General features: G+C 36.7%; 1 protein-coding gene across 1 annotated transcript in view; it reads right to left on the minus strand.

Moving 5' to 3' along the window:
* Positions 1-24,009, minus strand: part of atp13a3 (ATPase 13A3) — a 239,012-nt gene that overhangs the window by 103,958 nt on the left and 111,045 nt on the right. Inside the window, exons 6-9 of the mRNA XM_028795036.2 lie at positions 22,907-22,990; positions 15,868-15,937; positions 13,010-13,144; positions 4,235-4,307 (exon numbers count right to left, since the gene is read on the minus strand). Of these exons, the coding sequence (XP_028650869.1) occupies positions 4,235-4,307; positions 13,010-13,144; positions 15,868-15,937; positions 22,907-22,990 (362 nt within the window). The remainder of the gene's footprint in view (positions 1-4,234; positions 4,308-13,009; positions 13,145-15,867; positions 15,938-22,906; positions 22,991-24,009) is intronic.

Below are 24,009 nucleotides of genomic sequence, written 5' to 3' on the forward strand. Positions count from 1 at the left end.
AAAAAAAAGTTGTATACAAAAAAAAATATCATGGGCTAGTATTGCACAGCTGACTTCTCTTTGATTATTCACTGTAAGTAGGAAGTACAATTAATTTATATTTTTTTTAAAAACACATTTTCATAAAAATAACATAGTTTTAGTTTGTTTGTTGTTAAGGCTGTATATGTAAATCGGCCAGGGTATATATATATATTTTTGTTCTTTATTTTGCCTTATACAATTTCTTGTATTAGGAATTTGTTAGTTTTCGCATACTCCGTGGGGTCAGAGCGCAGGGTCAGCCATTGTACAGTGCCACTGGAGCACAGGTTAAGGGTCTTGCTCAAGAGCCCAGCAAAGTAGGATCTCTTTTGGCAGTGACGGGGATTCGAACCGGCAACCTTCTGGATACCAGCGCAGATCCTTAGCCTCAGAGCCACCACTCAGCCCCAACTGTACAAATCTTTTTATTTATCTAAATATGAATTCCAAAATGTAACAGCAAACAATCATTACGTTATTAAAAAAATCATAGTCAATGATTAAAAGGAGTGTGTTCACTAATTTGACATATAGATATGTTTGGACAAAGAAGAAATAGTTTGTAAAACATAGAATCAGCTGGGTATTGCCATTTTTGGTTAGGCATTCAATGGTACATTAGGCCTTCATTGCCAATACAAAAGATGTGAGAATGATGCAGATACAGGACCCACTTTAACAGAAAAACCAACTGGGCACCTTCAGAAACCAAACTAGTTTATTTAGTCTCTTTTCAAGAGCAGACAAAGTGCTTAAAACTGGAGCTAGTAACGCTAGTAACCAGCACAAAATGCAACTGCAGGCATCTGGAGGCAGATATTCAGATAGCCAAATTAATTTGATCAAGTAACAAACAGTGCTAATCAAGAAATGGCTTTGTCAGACCAAAAGGTGCATAAAAGCATCATGGGAATAAATAGATTTTTGTTTAAAATATTAGCATTCTCACTTCATTTTAGTATACAGTATACTTTCTCTCACCTTGACAGTAACAGTCGGTGACAAAACAATTCATCTTTCACTTCCACAAATATGTTTACAGAATTTATATCACTGGTCTGCATTAATCCTCCCATGCAAAAAAGATGGTGTGCTGAATCCATTTCTGAAGTTGGAATTTCTTTAACACTAGAATTACCAAAGCTTACGAAAAAACTTGTAAATCCGGCCCACCTTAAATACGCTTGCATTTCTCCATTCAGCGTCTTTTGTCTTGTAAATGTGTCGATAATCTCAAGCAGCCTGCTATACCATTCCCCCCCCTCACGAGAAACTGCAAAAACCTCTCCCAACTGAAGCCTTGTTTATCAGGGAGTCAGGTACCTAGAGCAGTAAAGGCTAAAAAAATATATTGTTATTTGGAACACATGCATTTCATGTGTGTTCCGTGTCTACAAAGATCTACTGTCTATGTACTGTAAGTGTAGGATGACAGAAATGTTGAAAACATACCTAAAAGATAAACTTTTACCATGTTTTAGTACTAACGACAAAATTTTGACATGAAGTGTATAATGTGTGAAGACTTAAGTCCAAATATCAAATAAGAACTTTAACAAAAGGTACAAGTATAACAAAACAAATGCGCTTTTTCAAGACTATTACCGAAGAAAAAGAAATCAGGTTAGTGTGGCTTGTTATCCTGACTTCTTGGGTAGTACAGCAGTAAGAGCTGCTGACTCCTATTCAGAAGGTCCCGGGTTTGAATCTTAACGCGTCCCAAAATAAACTTTTTGAGTAGTGAGCTGCTCTTATTGTTACTATTATACAATAAAAATATATATTTGATTTGTGTCTGTAACAGCCGCTGTAAATGTATGGTACTTGTAAAGGTTAGCTTTTTCTTATTCAGTTTAATTCTCTCAGTCGTGTTCACACTTGCCCCGATCTGACACTGCTGTTTTCAAATAAAGACGTGCTATAACAGAGGTGAACTCAGATCGGAGAAAGAGAACAGAAGCCCACACCGCAAGAAATGTCTACGCACATATAAGAACAACGCAGCTGCACCAGGTGTAAAGGTGAAAGATGGCACCGTTTGGATACAGGACAAAGTCCGGCGTCATCCTGCCAGTCAGTCTGCCCCACACGCTCTCCTTCAAAGAAACAGCACGGCTTACAGAGCTCGCCAACGTATCACGCAAACTCCTGTTTGTGATTATGTTTTGTGATGGTCTTTATGCTAGTGTTTAGATGTGGACAGTGTATGTGTACAAAAAAAAGTCTAACTGCATTCTCATACCATTGCTCAACCTGGCTTTTATATAAGTAACATATAAATGCTTCTTATGTAAAGTCCATCACAAAACAAATCACAAACAGAGGTTTGCACAATACGCTGGCAAGCTCTGTAAGCCATGCTGTTTCTTTGAAGGACAGATGTGGGGCAGACTGACTTGCAGGATGACGTCCGACCTGTTGATACACAGAAACTGTGCTATCTTTCGCCTTTACGCCTGGTAAGCAGCTGCGGTGTCCTTATGTGTGAGTAGATGTTTCTTGCAGGGAGGGCTTCTGATCTCTTTCTCCGATCTGAGTTCACCTCTGTTATAGCATGTCTTTATTTGAAAACAGCAGTGTCACACCTGGGCGAGCATGAACGCGACTGAGAGAATAAAACTGAATTAAAAAATGCTAACCTTTACAAGTACCATACATTTATAGCAGCTGTTACAGACTCAAATCAAAGGTATGTTTTTATTGTATAACAGTAATAATAAGAGCAGCTCACTACGCAAAATGTTTATTTTGGGTCATGTTAAGACTCGAACCCGGGACCTTCTGAATAGGAGTCAGTAGCTCTTACCGCTATACTACCAAAGAAGTCACAATAACAAGCCACACTAACCCAATTTCTTTTTCTTTGGTTACAGTCTTGAAAAAAAGCACATTTTTTTCTGTTATATTTGTACCTTTTCTTAAAGTGCTTATTTGATATTTGGACTTCAGTCTTCACACATTATACACTTCATGTCAAAATTTTGTCATTAGTACTAAAACATGGAAAAGTTTGTCTTTTAGGTATGTGTTTTTTCGTAAGCTTTGGTAATTCTAGTATTAAACATAAACCATTTTTTACATGAGATATCAGATTCGGACAAAAAACACACCATTTTGGAAAAAACTGGTTTTTAAAAATCATCATCACGTTACACTTGTATGGAATAAGCATTTTACATGTTCAGAATATTATTTGAAATATATTTTCATTGAAAAATGTCTTTCTTCTTCGTTCTACAAAAATCAAGTATCTGCTACACTTTTTTGCTCTCAATCAGTATTTGTTTTCTCTCTTATTACTTCTTCAAAATAGCTAAGAGTTTATATTTAGAAGGTTTTGAAAGATGCCTTTTTATGGTTCAGAAAAGATAAAAGTTGTTGTTTAAATGGTTTTTACATATCTATGCAAGATCAAATTGATCTATCCATTGTCTTGACCAGGTAAGAAGTAAGAAAATGGTAAAAGAATAGACACGCTTACTTTACTGAGACAGCAAAAGTTACAGTTTTCTTGAGAATACAAAGGCGGGAAACCACAAGGAACTGATTGAGGAGCTTCTCTCTTCTTACCTAGCACTTGGGTGTAAAACATCTTAAAAAACAATTTCAGCATACTCTAATTTGGATTCCCCCCAATTCCGCCCCCCCCCACCACCACCCCAGAGCATGGGAGCAGTTTCTAATGAATATGGGGAGAGGTTCCACCAGGACATCACTCAAATGGAGAGATGTTATAGAGTAAAGTAGAATAAGTCTATCTGTTGGTCATTCCACAAAGAAACGCACTCAGAGGTTACAAGAAAAACTACTAAAACTATTTTTTATATTTAATAGTTATATTAAAAACAATTGGGCAATTTATATTCCCCAAGTCTAAATAATTAATTTAAAAATTATATTACTTTTTTCCTCTGAAATAGTGTTTATTTTATTTTAAAACTCACAAAAACTGGAGCGATAGAGCAATTCTGTTGCTAGATTTGGATTTCAGCACTCTCAATTTTATAAACAAACGTAAAATTTTTGATGGGAGCAAAATAGTTTTTTGTAGACCAGTGTTCAGATACCCACATTGAACTGAACATAATCCATCTTTAGGTTTACAAAGGAAATTTGTGCAGACTGCAGCTTCAGCTGTAATCCAATAATACAGACTCTATACTAATCCTCTATTTTAAATGCAGGTTCACAGAGCAGTATTTTTACTTACCATCCTTTGTCCTGCACACTGATACTCTGACAATACTGTGGGTTGCTACCATATCATGTAATACAATGTATTGCTGAAGGAAAATAAATAAAAAACAACTATTAGCTTCCATTCATCAAAATATATACAGTCCTTACTGTAAACTAATGAAATGATGGTTCTACTCCAAAATCAGTGTGTGTTTTATAATGTAATCCACTATTTCAAGATTATTTGAGTAGCACACAATGACCAAAATTTTAAAAGACCTTGTTGTGAACACTAAGAAGTCTAATACAAATCTTTTGGGAAAACATATAGCTTGGTTAATTAACTAGAAGAAGATATACAACTTCATTGCAGTTTTCCAAGGTAGTAATTTTATGACTTTCATAAATGAATACTCATAGCAATATTTCAGGAAAGAGAAGCCACTTAAAGTGGCTTAAAAGAGTGTGAAACTAGTCATTGTCCTTTAAGAGCAGGCTTTCAGTGGTATACAAGACCTATTTTACTAAATCAAAAAAAAAAAAAAAAATAGAACCAGTTTTAATAACTTTCTCACCAATCTCCAGTAAAATATGGACAAATTGCTAATTATTTGAACCACAGCTGATGGACAGTTAAACACATGATTTTCACCTCATACAGCACTGTAAATCAAGATAACATAACATCCAAGTATCATACCCAACCTACATCATCCATATTTTTCATGGCATTCTCAGTAAGTGAAGTATTTTTTCTTCTGTTTTTTCATTCTATTATCTAGCTTATTTAACTCTTTTTCACAATCTCTGTCTATACCAGTGTCATGAAATTCTGACTGAAAATGCCAATAAATACTGTATTTTTAATTGTCAGTCAACTGTAATGTTTGTAAAAACAATTCAATGTCAGTTGTTGTTGTTGCTGCTTAAGATTCTTGAGTCTGTGTTTTGCCCCATTGCATCATGATGCAGTAAATGCCACTTTTACCAACATTTTTAATATTTGCCTTTTAAGTAATGTCTTAATTTGTTTTGTTAATTAACAGAAGCTACCAAGTCAAATTGTCAGTAAGTACTTGAACTTTTCTTTGATGACCGGTGCACTTTTACATATGAAGCTAGCACCAATGATGCCAAACTTTTTCACAGATGGTACAATAAAGTTTTCAAAAAACAACAGAAACAATAAAGGACTTAACATTATTCCATAGGTTTATTGTATTGGGACTGTTTAAGATAATAGCCTAGGCTTATGGTACTTGTGCCATACTTTCATAAGATATCTCAATTTTAACCTTTTCTGCACCGCTGCTGAGTGGTTCATTTTGTTCTGGACGTGCTCTATCTCTTGGCATGTCAGAGGACCAGGACTTTTTACAGTGTGGTCTGCCTCACTTCGGGAGGCAAAATAAAGGGAGGGGGGTAGAAAGATAGCAATGCTATTTCTTATTTATCTTTTCTACCCCAATAACTGTAAGAGCCAACATAACAAAAGGCTCCATAGCCATGACACCATTGCAATAATATGAAAACTAGGTCAAAGCTATCATATGTAACAATGTACTACCTTAACTTAAGACTACAAAATGTCATCAAAAGTTCAGAAGCAATGTCTCTATGACCAAACAGTAAACTTTGTGAGCTGCAATGTCAAAGGTGTCAATCATGAATTAAAGAGAAAAAGTATTCTCTTACCTAAAAGGTCCAAATATCTGATCCTGAAGGGCGACATGCCGTGGTGATGGGCAATTTATTTAACACTACAATTTATTTAACACTAAACTTATTTTGATAAATATCTATGCACCTAACATGGATGATAGAGGTTTCATCCAAAATGTACTTGCGTCTATTCCTAATGTGAACACTCTTAAAACTATAATGTAAGGAGACTTTAATTGTCTTTTAAATTCAGACCTGGATACATCTTCAGCTACAGTGGTGATAACATCTAATACTGCAAAAATAAATGCACAGTTAGTAATGGATCATAACTTATCTGTCCCATGAAGGATTTTAAACCCTAACCCAACAGCATATTCCTTCTTCTCACCAGTACACCATTGTTACTCAATAATTCATTACTTCTTCATAAACAGTAATTTTTTTTTGTTATCTCTGAAAATGCCCTTCTGATCATGGAGCTTAAATGACTATGCCTGACACACTCATCTCATAGCTGGCATCTTCACCCACTGTCATTAGCCGATGAGAACTGTACAGAATTCATATCCAAGCAAACTGATTACTTTCTCGAGACAAATGCATCCTTAGAAGTCTCTGAAAAAATACTCTGAAGGCATTTTTAAGAGGATAGATTATTTCATATCTTTGTCACAAAAATGAACTGGAAACCAAGAAAGCGTCTGAGTTAATCAGTGAAAATACCAGAATAGATCTTGGTCTCCAAATGAGGCACTTAATAGGAAAAGAAAGGTTTTCCAATCACAATTCAACCTCTTGACTACTAAAGAAATGGAACTGCTCATTTTTAAATCGACATAATTTTTATGAACATGGGGAGAAGGCCAAAAATCTCTTATCACAACAAATCCACAAGCAGGAAGTCCACAATGCAATATGAGTTATTACCAACACAGACGGAAATAATATCATTAACCATAAAATTATAACCCACACATTTAGAGAGTGCTATAAGTCCTTATATTCTACTCAGTTTAAAGAAGATAAGACACATATAATGAGTTGTTTGATTCATTACAGATACAACAGCTAGATACTCTTACTGCAGCGAAACTGGGTAAACCTTCGACACTGTCAGAATTACTAGACACTATAAACACAGATGAAAGTGTGAAAGCAACAGGCCCCGATGGCTACCCAGTGGAATTTTATAAAAAAAAAAAAAAAAAAAAAAAATTCAAATAAGTTAGCGTTACTATTATCCATCCATCCATCAGCCAACCCACTATATCCTAACTACACACGGGGGTCTGCTGGAGCCAATCCCAGCCAACACGGGGTGCAAGGCAGGAAAAAATCCGGGCATGGCACCAGCCCACCGCAGGCTTTACTATTATTAGCAACATTTATAGAAACTAGAGACAACAAAATTCTACCTCAAACTTTTCACTAACATTAATTACCATCTGTCCTAAGAAATATAAGGACTTACTACAATGTGCATCATACAGACTTATCTCACTCCTGAATAATGAAGTTAAGACAATCGCCAAAGTTCTAGCCAGAAGGATTGAGAAAGTGCTCTTCTATAATATCACATAAGACAAAAATGGATTTATTAAAGGCAGACACTTAGCTTCTAATCTTCGACATTTGTTTAATATATTCAATGATTAAATCTAACACCCCAGAGATCTTATTATCTTTGGATGCAGAAAAGCATTTCATATGGTTGAAAGAGACTACCAATTCACCACATTACAGAAATTTGGGTTCAGCCCAAACATATGTGCATGGATCACAAACTACTCTATACTAGTCCAGAAGCCTCAGTTTGTATTAACAACATTATTTCAGACTTCTTCAAACTAGGACGTGGTACTCGACACTGATGCCTCCCTATCAACACTGATCTTTGCAATCTCCACTGCTCCATTGGCTGTTTACTTTCAACAATCATCAGAGATAAATGGGATTTTCAGACAAAATATCACTATATGCAGATGATATGGTACTGTGTAGATATCTGACCCACAAAATTCCATGCCAGCAGACCTAAAAGCACTAGCAGATTTTCAAAAGATATCGGGACAAAAATCAATTTGAATAATAGTGTTCTTTTTCCAGTGAACTCTCTAGCATACTATATCTAACTGGACATGTTCCCATTTAACTAAGCAGATCATTTGAAATATCTAGGGGTAAATATCCCAAGAAAATATAAAGCTCTTTTTCAACAAAACTTTGCTGTCTGCCTGGAAAAAATTAAACAAGATGGAAATTGATGGTCTACCCTTCATCTCACATTAGCGAGGACAAATAACACTGTCAGGATGAACATCCTTCCCAAGCTTCTTTTTCTATTTCAAAGCATTCCCATATACATTAAATCATTTTTTTAAGAAATTGGATTCAATCATAACCTTGTTTATTTGGAATATGATATATCCATGCATTCAAAGGGCGGCTTTACAACGACCTAAAGCAAAAGGGGGGCATGACACTACCTAACTTTCGATTTTATCACTGGGCGGCAAATATACAGGCCATAAAGAACTGGACAGCAACACAAATTGATGAATATACAGAAGCCTGGTATGCCACAAAATTAAAATCTTCTAGTACTTCTTTATATTCCCTGCTCAGTGCCCAATAAATACAAATTATCATAAATACACTAATAATCCAATTGCCCTTCATACACTCAGAATATGGAACCAATGTAGGAAGCACTTTAAGACAGAGAAGCTCTTATCTATTCCATTTCTACATGACAACCACCTTTTTCCACCCTCTCAAACATACACAATATTTAATGTTTGGAAAATATCCAGGGGTTAACACACTTAATAGATCTGAATATAGATAATGTCTTCCCATCCTATGAACAATTAAATTTCAAATTTAACTGTCATCAATAAAAATTTTCTACTACTTTCAAATTAGAAGCTTTGCTAAATTGAACCTGCCCAATTTTCCTCACCTTCCACCTATTTCTATTCCAGAAGAAATATTGATCAGTCTTGAAGACTCATATAGCATCTCTACAATATATACAAACATTTTAATGTACTTTCCTTTCAAAGATCCCAGGGTAATATGGGGAAAGGATCTTTCACTTAATATTTCAGAAAAGGACTGGAAGGCAGTCATGCAGAGAATACACTCTAGCTCCATATGCGCAAAGCACTCAATCATTCAACTTAAAATCTTTTATCGAGCAGATTTATCTCATTTAAAATTGTCCAAAATGTATCCAGGACATGATTCAACCAGTGAACATTACAATCCAGATCGAGCTTCTCTGGGCCACATGTTTTGGGCATGCGCCAAATTAAAATAATTTTGGACAAAAATCTTTGAACGCTTATCAGACAGCCCCGGTGTCACAATCATTCCTAATCCATTAAAAGCTGTGTTTGGTGTACTCCCAGATGGGCTTAAAGTGGTGGAAGACAAACAAATTGTACCCTAAGTTCTTGTCTATAAGCCGCGGCTTATCTAAGGAAAAAAGTTGTGAAAATGAAAAAATAGAATATCGGCTTATACGTAAGTCCGGCTTATACAGTAATCCCTCCTCCATCGCGGGGGTTGCGTTCCTGAGTCACCCGCGAAATAAGAAAATCTGCGAAGTAGAAACCATATGTTTATATGGTTATTTTTATATTGTCATGCTTGGGTCACAGATTTGCGCAGAAACACAGGAGTTTGTAGAGAGACAGGAACGTTATTCAAACACTGCAAACAAACATTTGTCTCTTTTTCAAAAGTTTAAACTGTGCTCCATGACAAGACAAAGATGACAGTTCTGTCTCACAATTAAAAGAATGAAAACATATCTTCCTCTTCAAAGGAGTCAGGAGCAGAGACTGTCATAAAGGCAGAGGAAAATCAATAGGGCTGTTTGGCTTTTAAGTATGCGAAGCACCGCGGCACAAAGCTGTTGAAGGCGGCAGCTCACACCCCCTCCGTCAGGAGCAGGGAGAGAGAGAGAGAGAGAGAGAGAGACAGAGTTTGTTTTTCAGTCAAAAATCAATACGTGCCCTTCGAGCTTTTAAGTATGCGAAGCACTGTGCAGCATGTCGTTTCAGGAAGCAGCTGCACAAAAGATAGCAACGTGAAGATAATCTTTCAGCATTTTTAGACGAGCGTCCGTATCGTCTAGGTGTGTGAACAGCCCCCCTGCTCAATCCCCATACGTCAGGATCACAGATAGTCAGCGCAAGAGAGAGAGAAAAGTAAGCAATCTAGCTTCTCAGCCATCTGCCAATAGCGTCCCTTGTATGAAATCAACTGGGCAAACCAACTGAGGAAGCATGTACCAGAAATTAAAAGACCCATTGTCCGCAGAAATCCGCGAACCAGCAAAAAATCCGCGATATATATTTAAATATGCTTATATATAAAATCCGCGATGGAGTGAAGCCGCGAAAGGCGAAGCGCGTACACAAAATCAATTTATTAAAAAAAGTTATACATTTTTAAAAATTAATTTTTATTAATCAAAGCCATCAAATTCTTCATCAGATTCAGTATTAAAGAGATCAAACAGCTCGTTAAAAGATTCTGGAATTTCAGATTCGATTTGATCTTCGGATTCTTCTTCAGATTCTTCTTCACTATCAGTGGCACGAGATATCACAGTTGTTAGCACTTCGGTTGGATATTCGCAGATATTCGCGGCTTTAAATCCATTTTTAATGCAATCCGCGGTTACTTCACTCCAACATTCGTCGATCCATTGACAAACTTCAGCATAAGAGGCCCTTTTGATTGATCCAGACTTAGTGAATGAATGGTAACCATTGACCATCCAGTCCTCCCATTTCTCACGCATTTTGATTTTAAAAGATTTATTAACGCTTAGATCCAGTGGCTGTAATTTAGATGTCAGTCCTCCAGGAATAACAGCCAATTGTGAATACTTTTTCACCTTTTCTTTGACTTCTTCTGTGATGTGAGGTCGAGCCGAATCGTATATTAAAACTGATTTCTGGCAAAAAAATGAATTCTTGCGTTTACGCCAAATGTTTTCTAACCAATAGCTGACCATATCCGCGTCAACCCATCCCTTTTCGTTTGCTGTGACAACAACTCCTTTAGGGAAGACATCTTTAGGAATAGTTTTTCGTTTGAAAATCACTAAAGGTTTGCATTTTCCACCATCGGCTGTAGCACACAAGACAACAGTAAAATTGCACTTTTCATTGCCAGTGGTAGTGATTCTGACATCAGTTGATCCCTTTGTCTCAACTGTGAAACCACTGGGCATATCGAAACTGATGGAGACCTCATCCATATTCCCGATGTGTTCGAAATTGACTCCATTGATCGCATTTTTGACAAAAACCCCAAAGACAGCCATTTTCTCTTCCCAATCCTGTGGTAACTTCTGTCCAATAGATGTAATGGCTCTTACAGATAAGTTGTGTCTTTTCATGAACAGAAAACACCAACATTTGCTGCCTTTGAAGTCATTGATTTTTAAATGTTTTGCCAATTCTTTCGCTTTCAAACGAATCCCAGTGGTCGACACTCTTCTATTTTCATTGCGTCTGGAGATAATCCATGTCTTCAATTGTGACTCCAATTCCGGGCAAAACTCTTTTCGGGACCGACGGCAGCGCTTCTTCGGATGCATTGCTTTTATAACAGGCTTTTGTTTTTTCCATCGCCGGATGTTTGACTCATCTGTTCCGAACTCTTTAGCCGCCGCCGCATTGCCATACTTTTCGGCATAGCTCACCGCTTCAAGTTTTCGATGATTGGGATAAGATTTTCGAGTCTTCTTTACATTATCCATTTTAACAAATTTCACAAAACAAAAATTTAACAAAATCACAATTTAAATGACCACTACGAGCGCGTGTTGACTCGGCGACGCCCAGAGCAGAAAGAATGCGCTCCAGCCGCTCCAACCGCGCCATGCGGGGAGTGAGAGAGACGCCAATATCTCACACTCTCTCCCCCCTTAAAGAAATTAAATGGGTGCGAGTGAGACCACTGACCTCCCTCCCTTCTATTAGTTATAGGTTATAGTACGTTCGGCTTATCCATGAGTCCGGCTTATCTATGCTAAGATTTTATTTTAAAAATTCGTATGATTTTTGGTCTCCGGCTTATACACGAGTCCGGCTTATAGACAAGAACCTAGGGTAATTGCCTTTACCTCACTACTAGCACACAGACTTATCTTGCTCAAATGGAAGAATCCCACCCCACTACTTTTAAGTCAGTGGGTAGCTGATGTTCTATTTGAAATTAGAAATTCACAACTTTTCTAAAACAGGAGTTTTCTTGCTATCTACAGACACATTCCTGTTTTATAAATGACAGAGTAGACTCATTTTTAGATATTAAATCTCACTTACTAGCCAGGATTCTCAAGAAAACTGTCCAATTTATGCCAAATATCAAAATCTGAAGTTTGCAGATGCAGACGAAGAATAATAAACACACTGCTAAAATCTATAATCAAATTCTAGGTTATACTTTGACTCCAGTTGTTGAAATATAATGATTAGCTTCACTAACAGAAAATTCCTAATACCCATTATTGCTCGATCAAAACAATGGTTTTATTTTAAAATGTCTGGGAAAAGGTATATTAATAAAGTTTGCTGAAAATATATTTTTGGTACAGGTGAAGTTAGTGCAAACGGTCTTTGGTCTATTGTTCTTGGGTATGGGGAAATCACTGATGTCAGGAACTACTCCACTATCATCTAACTAATGAAAAAGCTTCTAAAATGGACAAACAAACTAGTCTGTACATGCTCAAACAGTTTTACATGAGTTTTTCTTTATTTTACTAGCTTAAATGGTACACTAACAACATTAACATTTACGCCAGTAACAGCAGTAGTGCTGATATTTATTTTGTTGTTGATAGTGTCCCCAGGATAAAAATAATCTCAGGTATCAAACCTGAAATAGAAATGATTTACATAATTTTCAAAGGAATTTATTCATATACAGTAGTATGGAGCTTTCTAATAGACATTTCAGCTTAATTTTTATATAATTTGAAAAAGTTCAGTCAATTGTCAACCTACTTTAAATACAGAGATCTTGGTTTAAACTTCTGGGCTACCGGATAATGATTTAAATAAGTTTAACAATGTTTTGCTGTAAATTAAACAGAACACAAATCTTGCCTTACCTTTTTAATGGTGTATAAAGAGGTAGCTATTGAAATGGCAGACATGATAAAAATAGCCACAGCATAATAGTAATACTCATCAGCACTCCATAAAATAATACTGAACAGCTGAAAGATGTAAAAGGGATTTAGAACCTAAAGAGAAAATAAATTTAATGTAATTAAACTACTGGATGCAGTGAACTGCACAGAAATAACCTTTATCTTGAGTTCATTATTATCAGAAGCATTTTTGATAAGATTTGGATATTAACAGGCCAATTTATTTTAATACAGCTTTACCATAAAAGAGAACACATGTTAGTAACCAAAAACACTTAAAACTTAAAACCAATGGCACAAAAATTAATACTGAGAAGCAGATATTTGTATAGCTACTACTTTAAGATGAAATGGCTTATAACTAAAGACTGGGAAAAGCTAGTATAAAGTGGGCAGGAATGGGTTCTTCAATGTTAGAGACCATTTTCTGCTAGTTTATTACATTGTGACTCTTCACAATGTTTTTATCAATTGTATATTTCTTTATGAAGTTGGTATTTCAACTACACTGTTTATACTGTATCTAATTTGAATTAACTATAGTTAATCAGCTGATATGTTCACTTTTTAGGTTTATAATAGTTTCTCTGAAAAACATGTACAGCAACCACTTAACATTTGCAAATCTGATATTTGCAGGTTCAGTTATTTGTGAGATGGCTGTGAACAATTAAATTGGAATATTTTTGGAGCTTGCAGAAAGACTGCAAAAACTCAGACATTCCGCAAGCTAAAAATATATAAACAATACTTACAATGACTTGTATCACATACAATAATATGTATATTTTATTGTTATTAGATACTTGTTAGTGTAAGTGTACATATTTTTAAAATTAAAAGTAGCTTTCGTAAAAAAATAAATAAATAATTGTGATGTGATGCAGCAGGGGCGTTAACCGCTGAGCTTCTGTCCAGTGATCTATCAATTTTAACAGAGCTGGCAAATCTCCCTGAACTGACGTTGCAAACACCATTCCAGGTCCAGAGCTTAGCTTTGAGTCTCTCCCTTCATTATTTCCCTGTAACGTCTCTGCAATCTGCCTTAAATTTTGCCTGCGCAGTTTTACCCCCGGGCCTGCCTCACACAGCTCACCTGGGATCAGTGGCCACTCGATCTACTACGCTTTTCCCCAGCTCCATCAGCCAGATTATCCGCAAGGAGTGGTAGAGCTGTAGGGATAGCAGTCTCTCACCTACACTCCTCCCAATACTGATGCTGAAAATGTCATGCCAGATCCCGGATCTCAGGTACAACATTCTCCAACAATTCCTCTGAAGAGCCAAATTAGTTTTAGGTCTTAATATTCGGCACTTTCTTTCCTTGTTGCGCTCCTGACACCAGTGAGTGCCAGAATGGATTTTCTTTCTCTTTACATGGCTCCTTATCATTAAAAGGACCGTTTGCCATTACAGGCTTACCATTTTTTATACGCATCCCTGCTGCTGCTGATAAAATGCCAGTACATACAATGGTTGACTCATCCCTGGCTGATGTAGCTCGTCACCATTGCTATAATACAGTGGTGGACCGTGCATTTCACACCTAGGCCTTCAGTAGTGCTCCATCTGAATCAACCCGCCCCTCAAAAACTAATTTATGGTTATAAAAACCATCTTAATATGCAGAAATACAGTATAAAGAGCCGCTGCATCGTAGATAGATAACTCCTGTAGCCACAATAAATGCCTTTATTGAATAGACAAACCAGGGGCGAACAAGTTCCTTTCTACTGCAGCTACAGCCACGACACACACAAAAAACATCAATAATAACTCATAAACTTGCAATATTATATTAGGAAAATCGCAACATTTTACTCACCAAAAATTCGGATTATTTGTAAACAAAATCCATCCTCCTCTCTTTCCTCAAAAACAGTTCAATTACTCTGTCGTACAGATTATCCATGTGCTTCAGTTCCATCACAAAGTCCCTTTCTATCACCATCGAAGCTAATGCTGAAAGTCGAACCTGCCCTGTCGTATTTCTGGCATAAGTTTTAATTCGCTTTAGGGCTGAAAATGTCCGCTTGACAGAAGCAGTGGACACAGGAATGGTCACCGCCAAACATACCAATGTGTACAGCTGCCCCATGATGCTCTCATTCAGATTTTTCTATTATACAATCCTATCCAATCAATGGGTCTGAATACGGTGACGTTGCCGTTCGCCTGCTAGAGGGCTCTAGTGAAACCAACTCAAAATCTGATTGGTTGAAACAACAGTTCAATCGACGGATTGTGAAGGCCTCCGGGCAGACTACTTTGACTTTGACCCTGCCTGGCAACAAATGATGGCTGAAATGTGATTGGTTAAATGTTTTAATACGAAAATACACGTCTGGAAGCAGGCGCAGCTCAACTATCGGAAAAGCTATGAAAGGAAGCAGACAGACTATTTGGAATTATTTAACAAGTATTCATGGACAAAATATAATTAACATCAGTTTGTGATTCAGATATTTTTTTAGGCCAGCAGAGAAGGCCTTGCAGGCCCTGACGGCCCGCCACTGCTATAATATTAAGAATTGTGAATGTTATTTCTAGTACAATAAACAGTGTTAAAGCTTGGCCTATTTAAAACTGGTCCTCTTATCTAACTGTATGGTATGTTTGAGGCGGTCCAAGCATTATTTGCAGATTTTCACATTTTTAGGGTCTTCCCTCACGAATGTGAAGGGGTTACTGAAGATTGGTGCATCCATGAGAATATGAAGTGGAAAAAAAACCTACATTCCCCCAAAAAAACTTACTAAGGTATAACTTGCACTCTTTTATCTATTACATTTTTTGTGTTAAATGCCAAGACTTACTTCTTTAATGAGCAGTTTAAAAACTGATGGCACCTTAACAGCAATTTCATTCACCCCAAAAAATAGTCTCCTGTAATATGAAAGAAACACAAGCTTTTCAAATATGCACTTTAATTATTTGAGAAACCAGACAGTTTTACAATAAACATTAATGATAATTTAATTAGTCAAAGATACTGCTTTACACATTATACATACACTTCTAAGTCAGTAAAAAATGTAATTTTAAGCACCACTTTCAAAATAAGCAACTTCAGCATTTAATACAGACCCTGACACCAAACACAAAATGTATCACAGGAAAGACTTAGGAAAGAAGTGTCTTCCTCCAAACTTTTGCTTTAAGCACAAGTAAGTAAAACATCTTAAGTAGCATGTGAGACATACACTCACTGGCCACTTTATTAGGTACACATTGCTAGTACCAGGTTAGACAACTCTTGCATTCAGAACTGTTGTAATTCTTCATGTCACAGATTCAACAAGGCGCTGGAAACATTCCTCAAAGATATTGGTCCATAATGGCATTATAACATCACACAGTTGCTGCAGATTTATTGGCTAAATATCCATGATGTGAACCTCCCGTTTCATCACATCCCAAAGGTGCTCTATTGGATTGAGATCTGGTGACTGTGGAGGCCATTTGAGTTCAGTGAACTCATCATGTTCAAGAAAACAATTTGAGATGATCTGAGCTTTGTGATATGGTGCGTTATCCTGCTGGAATAAGACATCAGAAGATGGGTACACTTTGGTCATAAACGGATAGACATGGTCAGCAACAATACTTACGTAGGCTGTGGCATTTAAACCAGGGCTGTGGAGTTGGAGACAATTTTGGGTACCTGGAGTCGGGGTCAGAGTCGGCAAAAATGTACCGACTCCGAATCAATTTAAATTGTAATGAAAAAAAAATACAGCAAGTTCAAACGTCCCATTTCACAAACACTAGTTATAATTAAGTACTTCTCTGATGTAAGAATAAAGCCCAGTGCATAGTTACTATAAGTGTGAAGTTCAGCTGAGCTATTATACAACCTGACATTCACATATTGTAATCTGGATTATGGTACATTACAAAACGTGTTTTAATTTTATTTCAGATATAATGTGTTTAACAAGTTCATTTGAGTGTAAACAAGTGTAATGATGTAGTTGTAGGTGTGTGCTATGGCCCGATGTATGTTCAGAGGTTCTGTCTGCACTCTCCACATATGCTCCCACCTAGAGCTGAACTTTAGCATAACTTTGCACACCACCTGTTCTAGAAGATTTTGAAATTAAAAAGGAAGAGATTCTATGTATTGTGACAGATAATGCTTCTAATATGTTAAGCACAACTGAGAAAATGAATAAAGTGGATGAAGAAAGTGACAAACAGATATTAGAGGAAGACGGACAGTTCTGCAAGTATTGGAGAAAGTGAAACCGAAGAGAATAGTGAAATTTTGGATAACATTGCTGAAGAAGCATCTAAGCTTACCACTATTCAACATATGCATTGTGCTGTTCATACTTTGCAACTTGCTATAAGAGACGGATTGAATGGTCGTCATGCAGCTACTCTAATTGGCAAATTGAGGCAAGTAACTGTTGCAGCCAGGGCCCCTTAAACAGATGCCACTTTGAAAAGACATGCAGGAAAAGGAGCCATTCTGGATCAAACATCATGCTGGGGAAGCACTTATTTGATGGTAAAGCGTTTGCTTGAACTAAGACTTTCTTGAAGAACTGGACAATGAAAATGTTTTATTAACTAAAAGCCAGTGGGCACAAGTAAAAGAATTGGAAAGTCTACTTTCTTATCCCTTTACTGTCACCAAGAGCTTGCAGATTGAAGTTGAAGATTTAACACCCGGTAAACTTTTCTTGGAATGAAAGAGCTTGATATATTTATTGCCTGAACAAAAGTGGAGGGTTAATAGCTGATGGCATCGTATCTTCAATGAAGAAAAGAGAGAGTCTCTTACTGGATAATCAAATCTTGTTAGCTGCTATTTATGTTGATCCAATGAGCCAAATTTTGTTGAGCAGTGACCAGATTGCTAATGGAAAAAAGGCACTCTATGATGTAGCAGTTCACATGAAGGGATTACTACTATCTGAAACACCACCACTGGATGAAGCTATAAGCACTGGTAACTCAGGATCATCCCCTTCAAATGAAGAATTAGACTTTGATTCCTGAGGAGTGGTGAAGAAGTGTACTGGTGCTGATATTTAAGAATAAGGGGGATGTGCAGGACTGTATTAACTACAGGGGGATAAAATTGATGAGCCACAGCATGAAGTTATGGGAAAGAGTAATGGAAGCTAGGTTAAGAAGTGAGGTGATGATTAGTGAGCAACAATATGGTTTCATGCCAAGAAAGAGCACCATAGATGCGATGTTTGCTCTGAGGGTGTTGATGGAGAATTATAGAGAAGGCCAGAATGAGTTGCATTGCGTCTTTGTGTACCTGGAGAAAGCATATGACAGGGTGCCTCAAGAGGAGTTGTGGTACTGTATGAGGAAGTCGGGAGTGGCAGAGAAGTATGTAAGAGTTGTACAGGATATGTACGAGGGAAGGGTGACTGTGGTGAGGTCTGCGGTAGGAGTGACGGATGCATTCAATGTGGAGGTGGGATTACATCAGGGATCGGCTCTGAGCCCTTTCTTATTTGCAATAGTGATGGACAGGTTGACAGACGACAGATGCATAAAAATCCCACTAGATATGCAGTTTTGGAAATATGCAGACCAGACCGCCTGGCACCAACAACCATGCCACGTTCAAAGTCACTTAAATCACCTTTCTTCCGCATTCTGATGCTTGGTTTGAACTTCAGCAGGCCATCTTGACAATGTCTACATGGCTAAATGCATTGAGCTGCTGCCATGTGATTGGCCGATTAGATAGTTGTCTTAACAAGCAGTTGAATAGGTGTAACTAATAAAGTGGTTGGCGAGTGTATAAACACCCAATACACCATGCCAGTGCTTCCCAAACTCGGTCCTGGGGACCTCCTGTGGCTGCAGGATTTTGTTCCAACCAGTTTCTGTTTTTAATTGAACTCCTGGGCTAATTAAGTGATGTGTTATTTACCAAGTTCTGTGTTTAGGGACCAATATAGAAATTAGAAAACTAAGTTTGCTAAAAAAAAATGTAAAATGTACCAAGCAGTTCTATAAGAATAATGTATTTTTTTTCTTTTTAACAGTATTTTCATCTTCATTCTACTTTTCAAGGTGTTCTAATTGTTTAATTAATCCATTATTTACTAATTAGTGGGTCTGACTCTAAAGTAGTTGTAGCCTTTGATTATTCAGTGTGTTGTTTGCCTGGGTGTCTGCTCTGCTGGTTGTCATTATTAAGATACAACGAAGGGGGGAAAACTGCACAGGGAAAGGGCAAAGTATAATGAAATCCACAAAAGAGAGTTAAGCATTTAAATCTATAGCAAAAGCAGAAATATTTACTATATAAATGTCTTATAAATGTAAAAATCATGCTGCTGTGCTTTTCTGAATGTCGAATAAAAGAAAAAAAAAACAGCTAATTAAATGAGCTTAGTGTTATCAGGTGTTGTCACTGATTAGGAATCTGGTTGGAACAAAAACCTGCACCCACAGGGGGTCCCCAGGACCGAGTTTGGGAAACACTGCACCATGCTATCATACATTCTTTAGCCTTGCTTTCCTAGTGTGTAACAAAAATAAATCTTGCAAATTCCTCTACACAAGTATGTAAAATTAAGTTATTTTATTACATTGTTTCAGACAAAAAATAAAATATGTGACACTGAAGTTTGCCTTCTTTTACATTAGAACACGTAAGAAATTCCAAGGTTACAAATAGGCACCAGAAAGATAATACTCAACATAAAAAACTACCTCATACTGTATGTTAAATAATTCTTTTGACATTTGTTCATTTTTTAAAAGTTCAATCATGTAATTTGCCAGTAACTTAAGGCACAATACAATGTCACTAATATACTATAAAGTTCGACCTACAATTTAATATATTATTCAATAGATTCATATGTGTCACTCATTGCAAAATCCAGGCTAAAAACAAAATGAATTGTTACTAATTTTATATACCAAAACATTATAACAGTATACCTGAAAGTATCTTTAGCAGTGCTATTTTTGAATGTAACTGGGATAGTGAAATATCCATGCTTGTAAGTCATATTCTGCCTGCTATACTCTACAGTCAAGAAACAACTAAGTAACTGTGGTTAATCAGATCATTCTTTTAAATGGAATTAAATACTGTATAATGGTCATGCTATTAAGTATATTAATCAGTTACTTGTCCCTTTGACCAAATTCAAAAACTAACAGCAGCACAGTAGTTCTACCTCCTTTGAACAGTTAATAGTACATAATTAGTACATTTTTAAACAACAGTTCCACCCCATGATCTTTCTAAGAACAGCTATCAGACCTTCAGAAATTAAATAAAACACACATTAAATACACTCAGTATGTATGAAACAATATGAAATTTACCAAATCTTTCTAAAGTTTCAGAAAAAATGATACTTTTCAAATTATTTTCAGCATTTCAAATGCCCCTCCTTAACTTTAAGGAGCCTTTTAACAGCTATGCCCCAACAGCTAGGCTTCACATCCATAATATGGAGGATTTTTTTAAATTCTCAGGATAAATAAAACTATGTAAAAGTTATTAGAGAAATATTTTTTTATCTATTGTGCCCTTAATCTCTTGAATAGCCGACTCACCATCATTAGAGATGCTCCATCATCTTTGTCATTAAAACCCAGGCCAGAAGAACCATTATGTTAGCACAGAGCATTATTTTTAGAGTTGGGGGCAAGGCTGTCCATATTCATTTTCACTATGACATCAGTTGACATCAATATCATTTTCAACATGTCATCACTCCAGGTTGTGGAGATGAACCTCAACATAGGTATATTATCATAGGTCATGAACCTCAAGTATGAAATTGACTGTACTTTGCTTCTTGTGTGTTATGCTACTGTAGTTAGAGGGGATGGAAGAGCAGCTTGCCAATGGCGAACTTAGTATGTGCAGACTAGTGGTTGCTTTTTTCTTATTCTAAATTTGAAGTTGATCTAGATTTTGAGTACCCATATTATGGAATGTAGTTATTAAAATATGCCAAATTTATTTTAAAAAGTTTATAATGTTTAGTATAAAGTATGCTAGATGTATAAATATTTCTATGTGCATGCTGTTTATTGTATTCATTGACATTTTTTTGTTTGGGTGCATGTTTTTTTGTGTTTTGCTCCAACTTAATGATGGCTATAGCTGTATGCAGCACATTGGGCTTGTAAATAAAGGATTGTATAATGTTAAAATAAAATGTACAGAATTTGGCTGAATAGACATTGAGGCAAAAAAGCCAAAATGTCAGTTAACAAAATGCATCCATCCATCCATTATCCAACCCGCTATATCCTAACTACAGGGTCACAGGGGTCTGCTGGAGCCAATCCCAGCCAACACAGGGCGCAACACAGGAAACAAACCCTGGGCAGGGCTCCAGCCCACCGCAGGGCACACACCCACACACCAAGTACACACTAGGGACAATTTAGAATCGCCAATGCACCTAACCTGCATGTCTTTGGACTGTGGGAGGAAACCGGAGCATCCGGAGGAAACCAGCTCATTTGAGTTGTGAAGAGATTTTGTGAGAGGGCTTTCCTTCCACAACTGTAATGCATCACATATATTAATTTAACTAGTTAATTCAAATGTACCTGTGGCGGGCGGCCGGGACGCCCCTTCTACTTATGTTCCAGGGGAGCAGCCATGGGTTCCTCAGTACCTTCCCCAGGACGCTTGGTGGCAGCCTCCCTGGTTGATGATGGTGCCTCAGTTTCCCACAGGGTTCCATGGGAGATGGAGTTCTCCACAACCCTGTGGGGATCTAGGGTGGCCGCCAGGGGTAGCTGCATGGATCCCGGAGCCAACATGGACACCTCTACAGCCCCGCCCAGAAGGGCAATTAGCAACAGGTGCACTTCAGGGTGAGCTATAAAAAGGGCCAGCATCCACTACTCAGGAGCCAGAATCGGGAGGAAGAGGACGAGGTTGCCTGGGAGGAGTGGTGGTGCCGAGGTGGAGGATTGTGTGTTCAGTGCTTTTGGGACTGTGTTGTGGCTGGGGGGTTCACAGGGAAGACGTGCCCTCCAGCTGAAGAAAATAAAAGTCTTGTTTGGATTTTACACGTGCCTCTATGTCAGTCTGTGCTGGGTCGGGCGCTATGTAGCGCCTTTCTCACAACCTATATGAAAAACAAGCAACAAATCCTAAAGTTCACTGTTTGTATTATGTCCGTTAATTAACGCACTCACTTCAGACACAAAGGAACAAACATGATTACCCCAAAGTAGGCTAGAATGTATAACATTACTTGGTATATTTTTTGCACCTCCTGTATATGTGGTTCTTGGTGTAAAAAAATGTTTAGATTTCACAATTGCGTTAAACAGTTTAACTTTCACTTGTATTGAGAACTATATACTACATAATTTTGCATCCCATTAGCCTTCATAACTACTTTTGTATAACTGAATAAATGTGGACTATGACAAGACCAATATGATCCCCGAATACTTCTCATAAATTGTTACTGTCATGTTTTAGAGGCCCCAATTAATATACAATACAATGTACATATGCTCAATTCATTCAATTAATTTTATAATAAATAAATATTTTTTAAATTGCTGTGTACAATTTACTGTATCAGTTTTTACTGCAAATTTCAAAACTTTACATCCCAGACTTAAAGTGTAATATTTGATTAACAAAACCTCCCAAAAATATCTAAATCTTTTTAAACAGTGTACAATTTCCAAGTTACGGCTTAAATATAAATTAGTTTAATTCTAACACCATCTAGTTTTGTATAAAAAGCAGAACATTTAAAAAAAATGCATAAATCAAATACTGAAATAAAACTATTCAATGCAAGGTTCTTCCAATAAAGCATAAACACCACCTTAAATTCAGACAAGTAACAAAAAAATTGCCACTTCCAGTACCTATAGTCTTGCTCCTCTTTAGTCAGTCCATTGCTGTGTTCATTATGAATGAATGAACACTTTAAACCCACATCTTCTAAGCCACTTGGGTATATATTTAAAAAAGGAGAACAAAAATTAGTGAAATAGGGAAAAAATACATCAAAAACAAGACTGTTATTTACTTTATCAGTAAACTCTCCAAAAAAGTGATGACATTAAATTCCTAACTGAGGTCGATCTAGTTTTTGGTTAAAAAAAAAAAAAAAAAAAAAAAGTATGTGCTACGGCATTTAATTTCAAAATTCCTAAAATGACATTTTATTACTGAAAATATTTCCACAGACTTTCTATATTTATACTTTTTAGAAAGAAGACTGACATTTGAGACCAATTAATTTAAATTTGCTTTCAAGTATAATATAAAGTTCTTTTTTTGTGATAATTATTTGTTGAAAGTAAGATATGTTGCATAGCAATGTAAAAGAGAAAACATATATAAAATCATAAATAGGTCATTGAAAAAAATTAAAAAACACATTTGAACAATCATGATATTAAGGACATTAGACATTACAGAAGTCATAAACCTCGGCCTCACAAACTCCCCATCTCAAGAATCCATGACCCAATCCCAAAATGCCCACTCACCCGTGACAGCCAATCACCAAGTATTCATAACATGCAAGTCATAATAGAAACAAAAATCTTAAACACAACTGGCTTTTGATTTTCTTAGTGATAGCCTCCCACTTTTTTAATACTATTTTCTAATGCACCATTAATTCTTGAAGCTGAGTGTTCTAAAAGCATCAAAGTATAAAATTAAAACTTCCAGTAAAATCAGAAACTGTGGTAATACAGGTATTTGAATATCCAGAATGGATGCCAGGGCACTAGCAACAGTATTCGACAGTTCCAACACGTTGGGGATCCCCAAAAGTCATGCATAAAGGTGCCAGGCATCTTAGATGGGCATAAATTACATTCTGGATAATTGGCCTTACCCATAAAAAAACACGTTGTGTAATATACACTTACCGACCAATTTATTGTGTACACCTATCTAATACTTGGTTGGACCCCTTTTGCCTCCAGAACTGACATAACACTCCGAGGCAACA

This window comes from Erpetoichthys calabaricus, chromosome 2 (assembly GCF_900747795.2).
Source record: "Erpetoichthys calabaricus chromosome 2, fErpCal1.3, whole genome shotgun sequence".
Classification (NCBI taxonomy): Eukaryota; Metazoa; Chordata; class Cladistia; order Polypteriformes; family Polypteridae; genus Erpetoichthys; species Erpetoichthys calabaricus.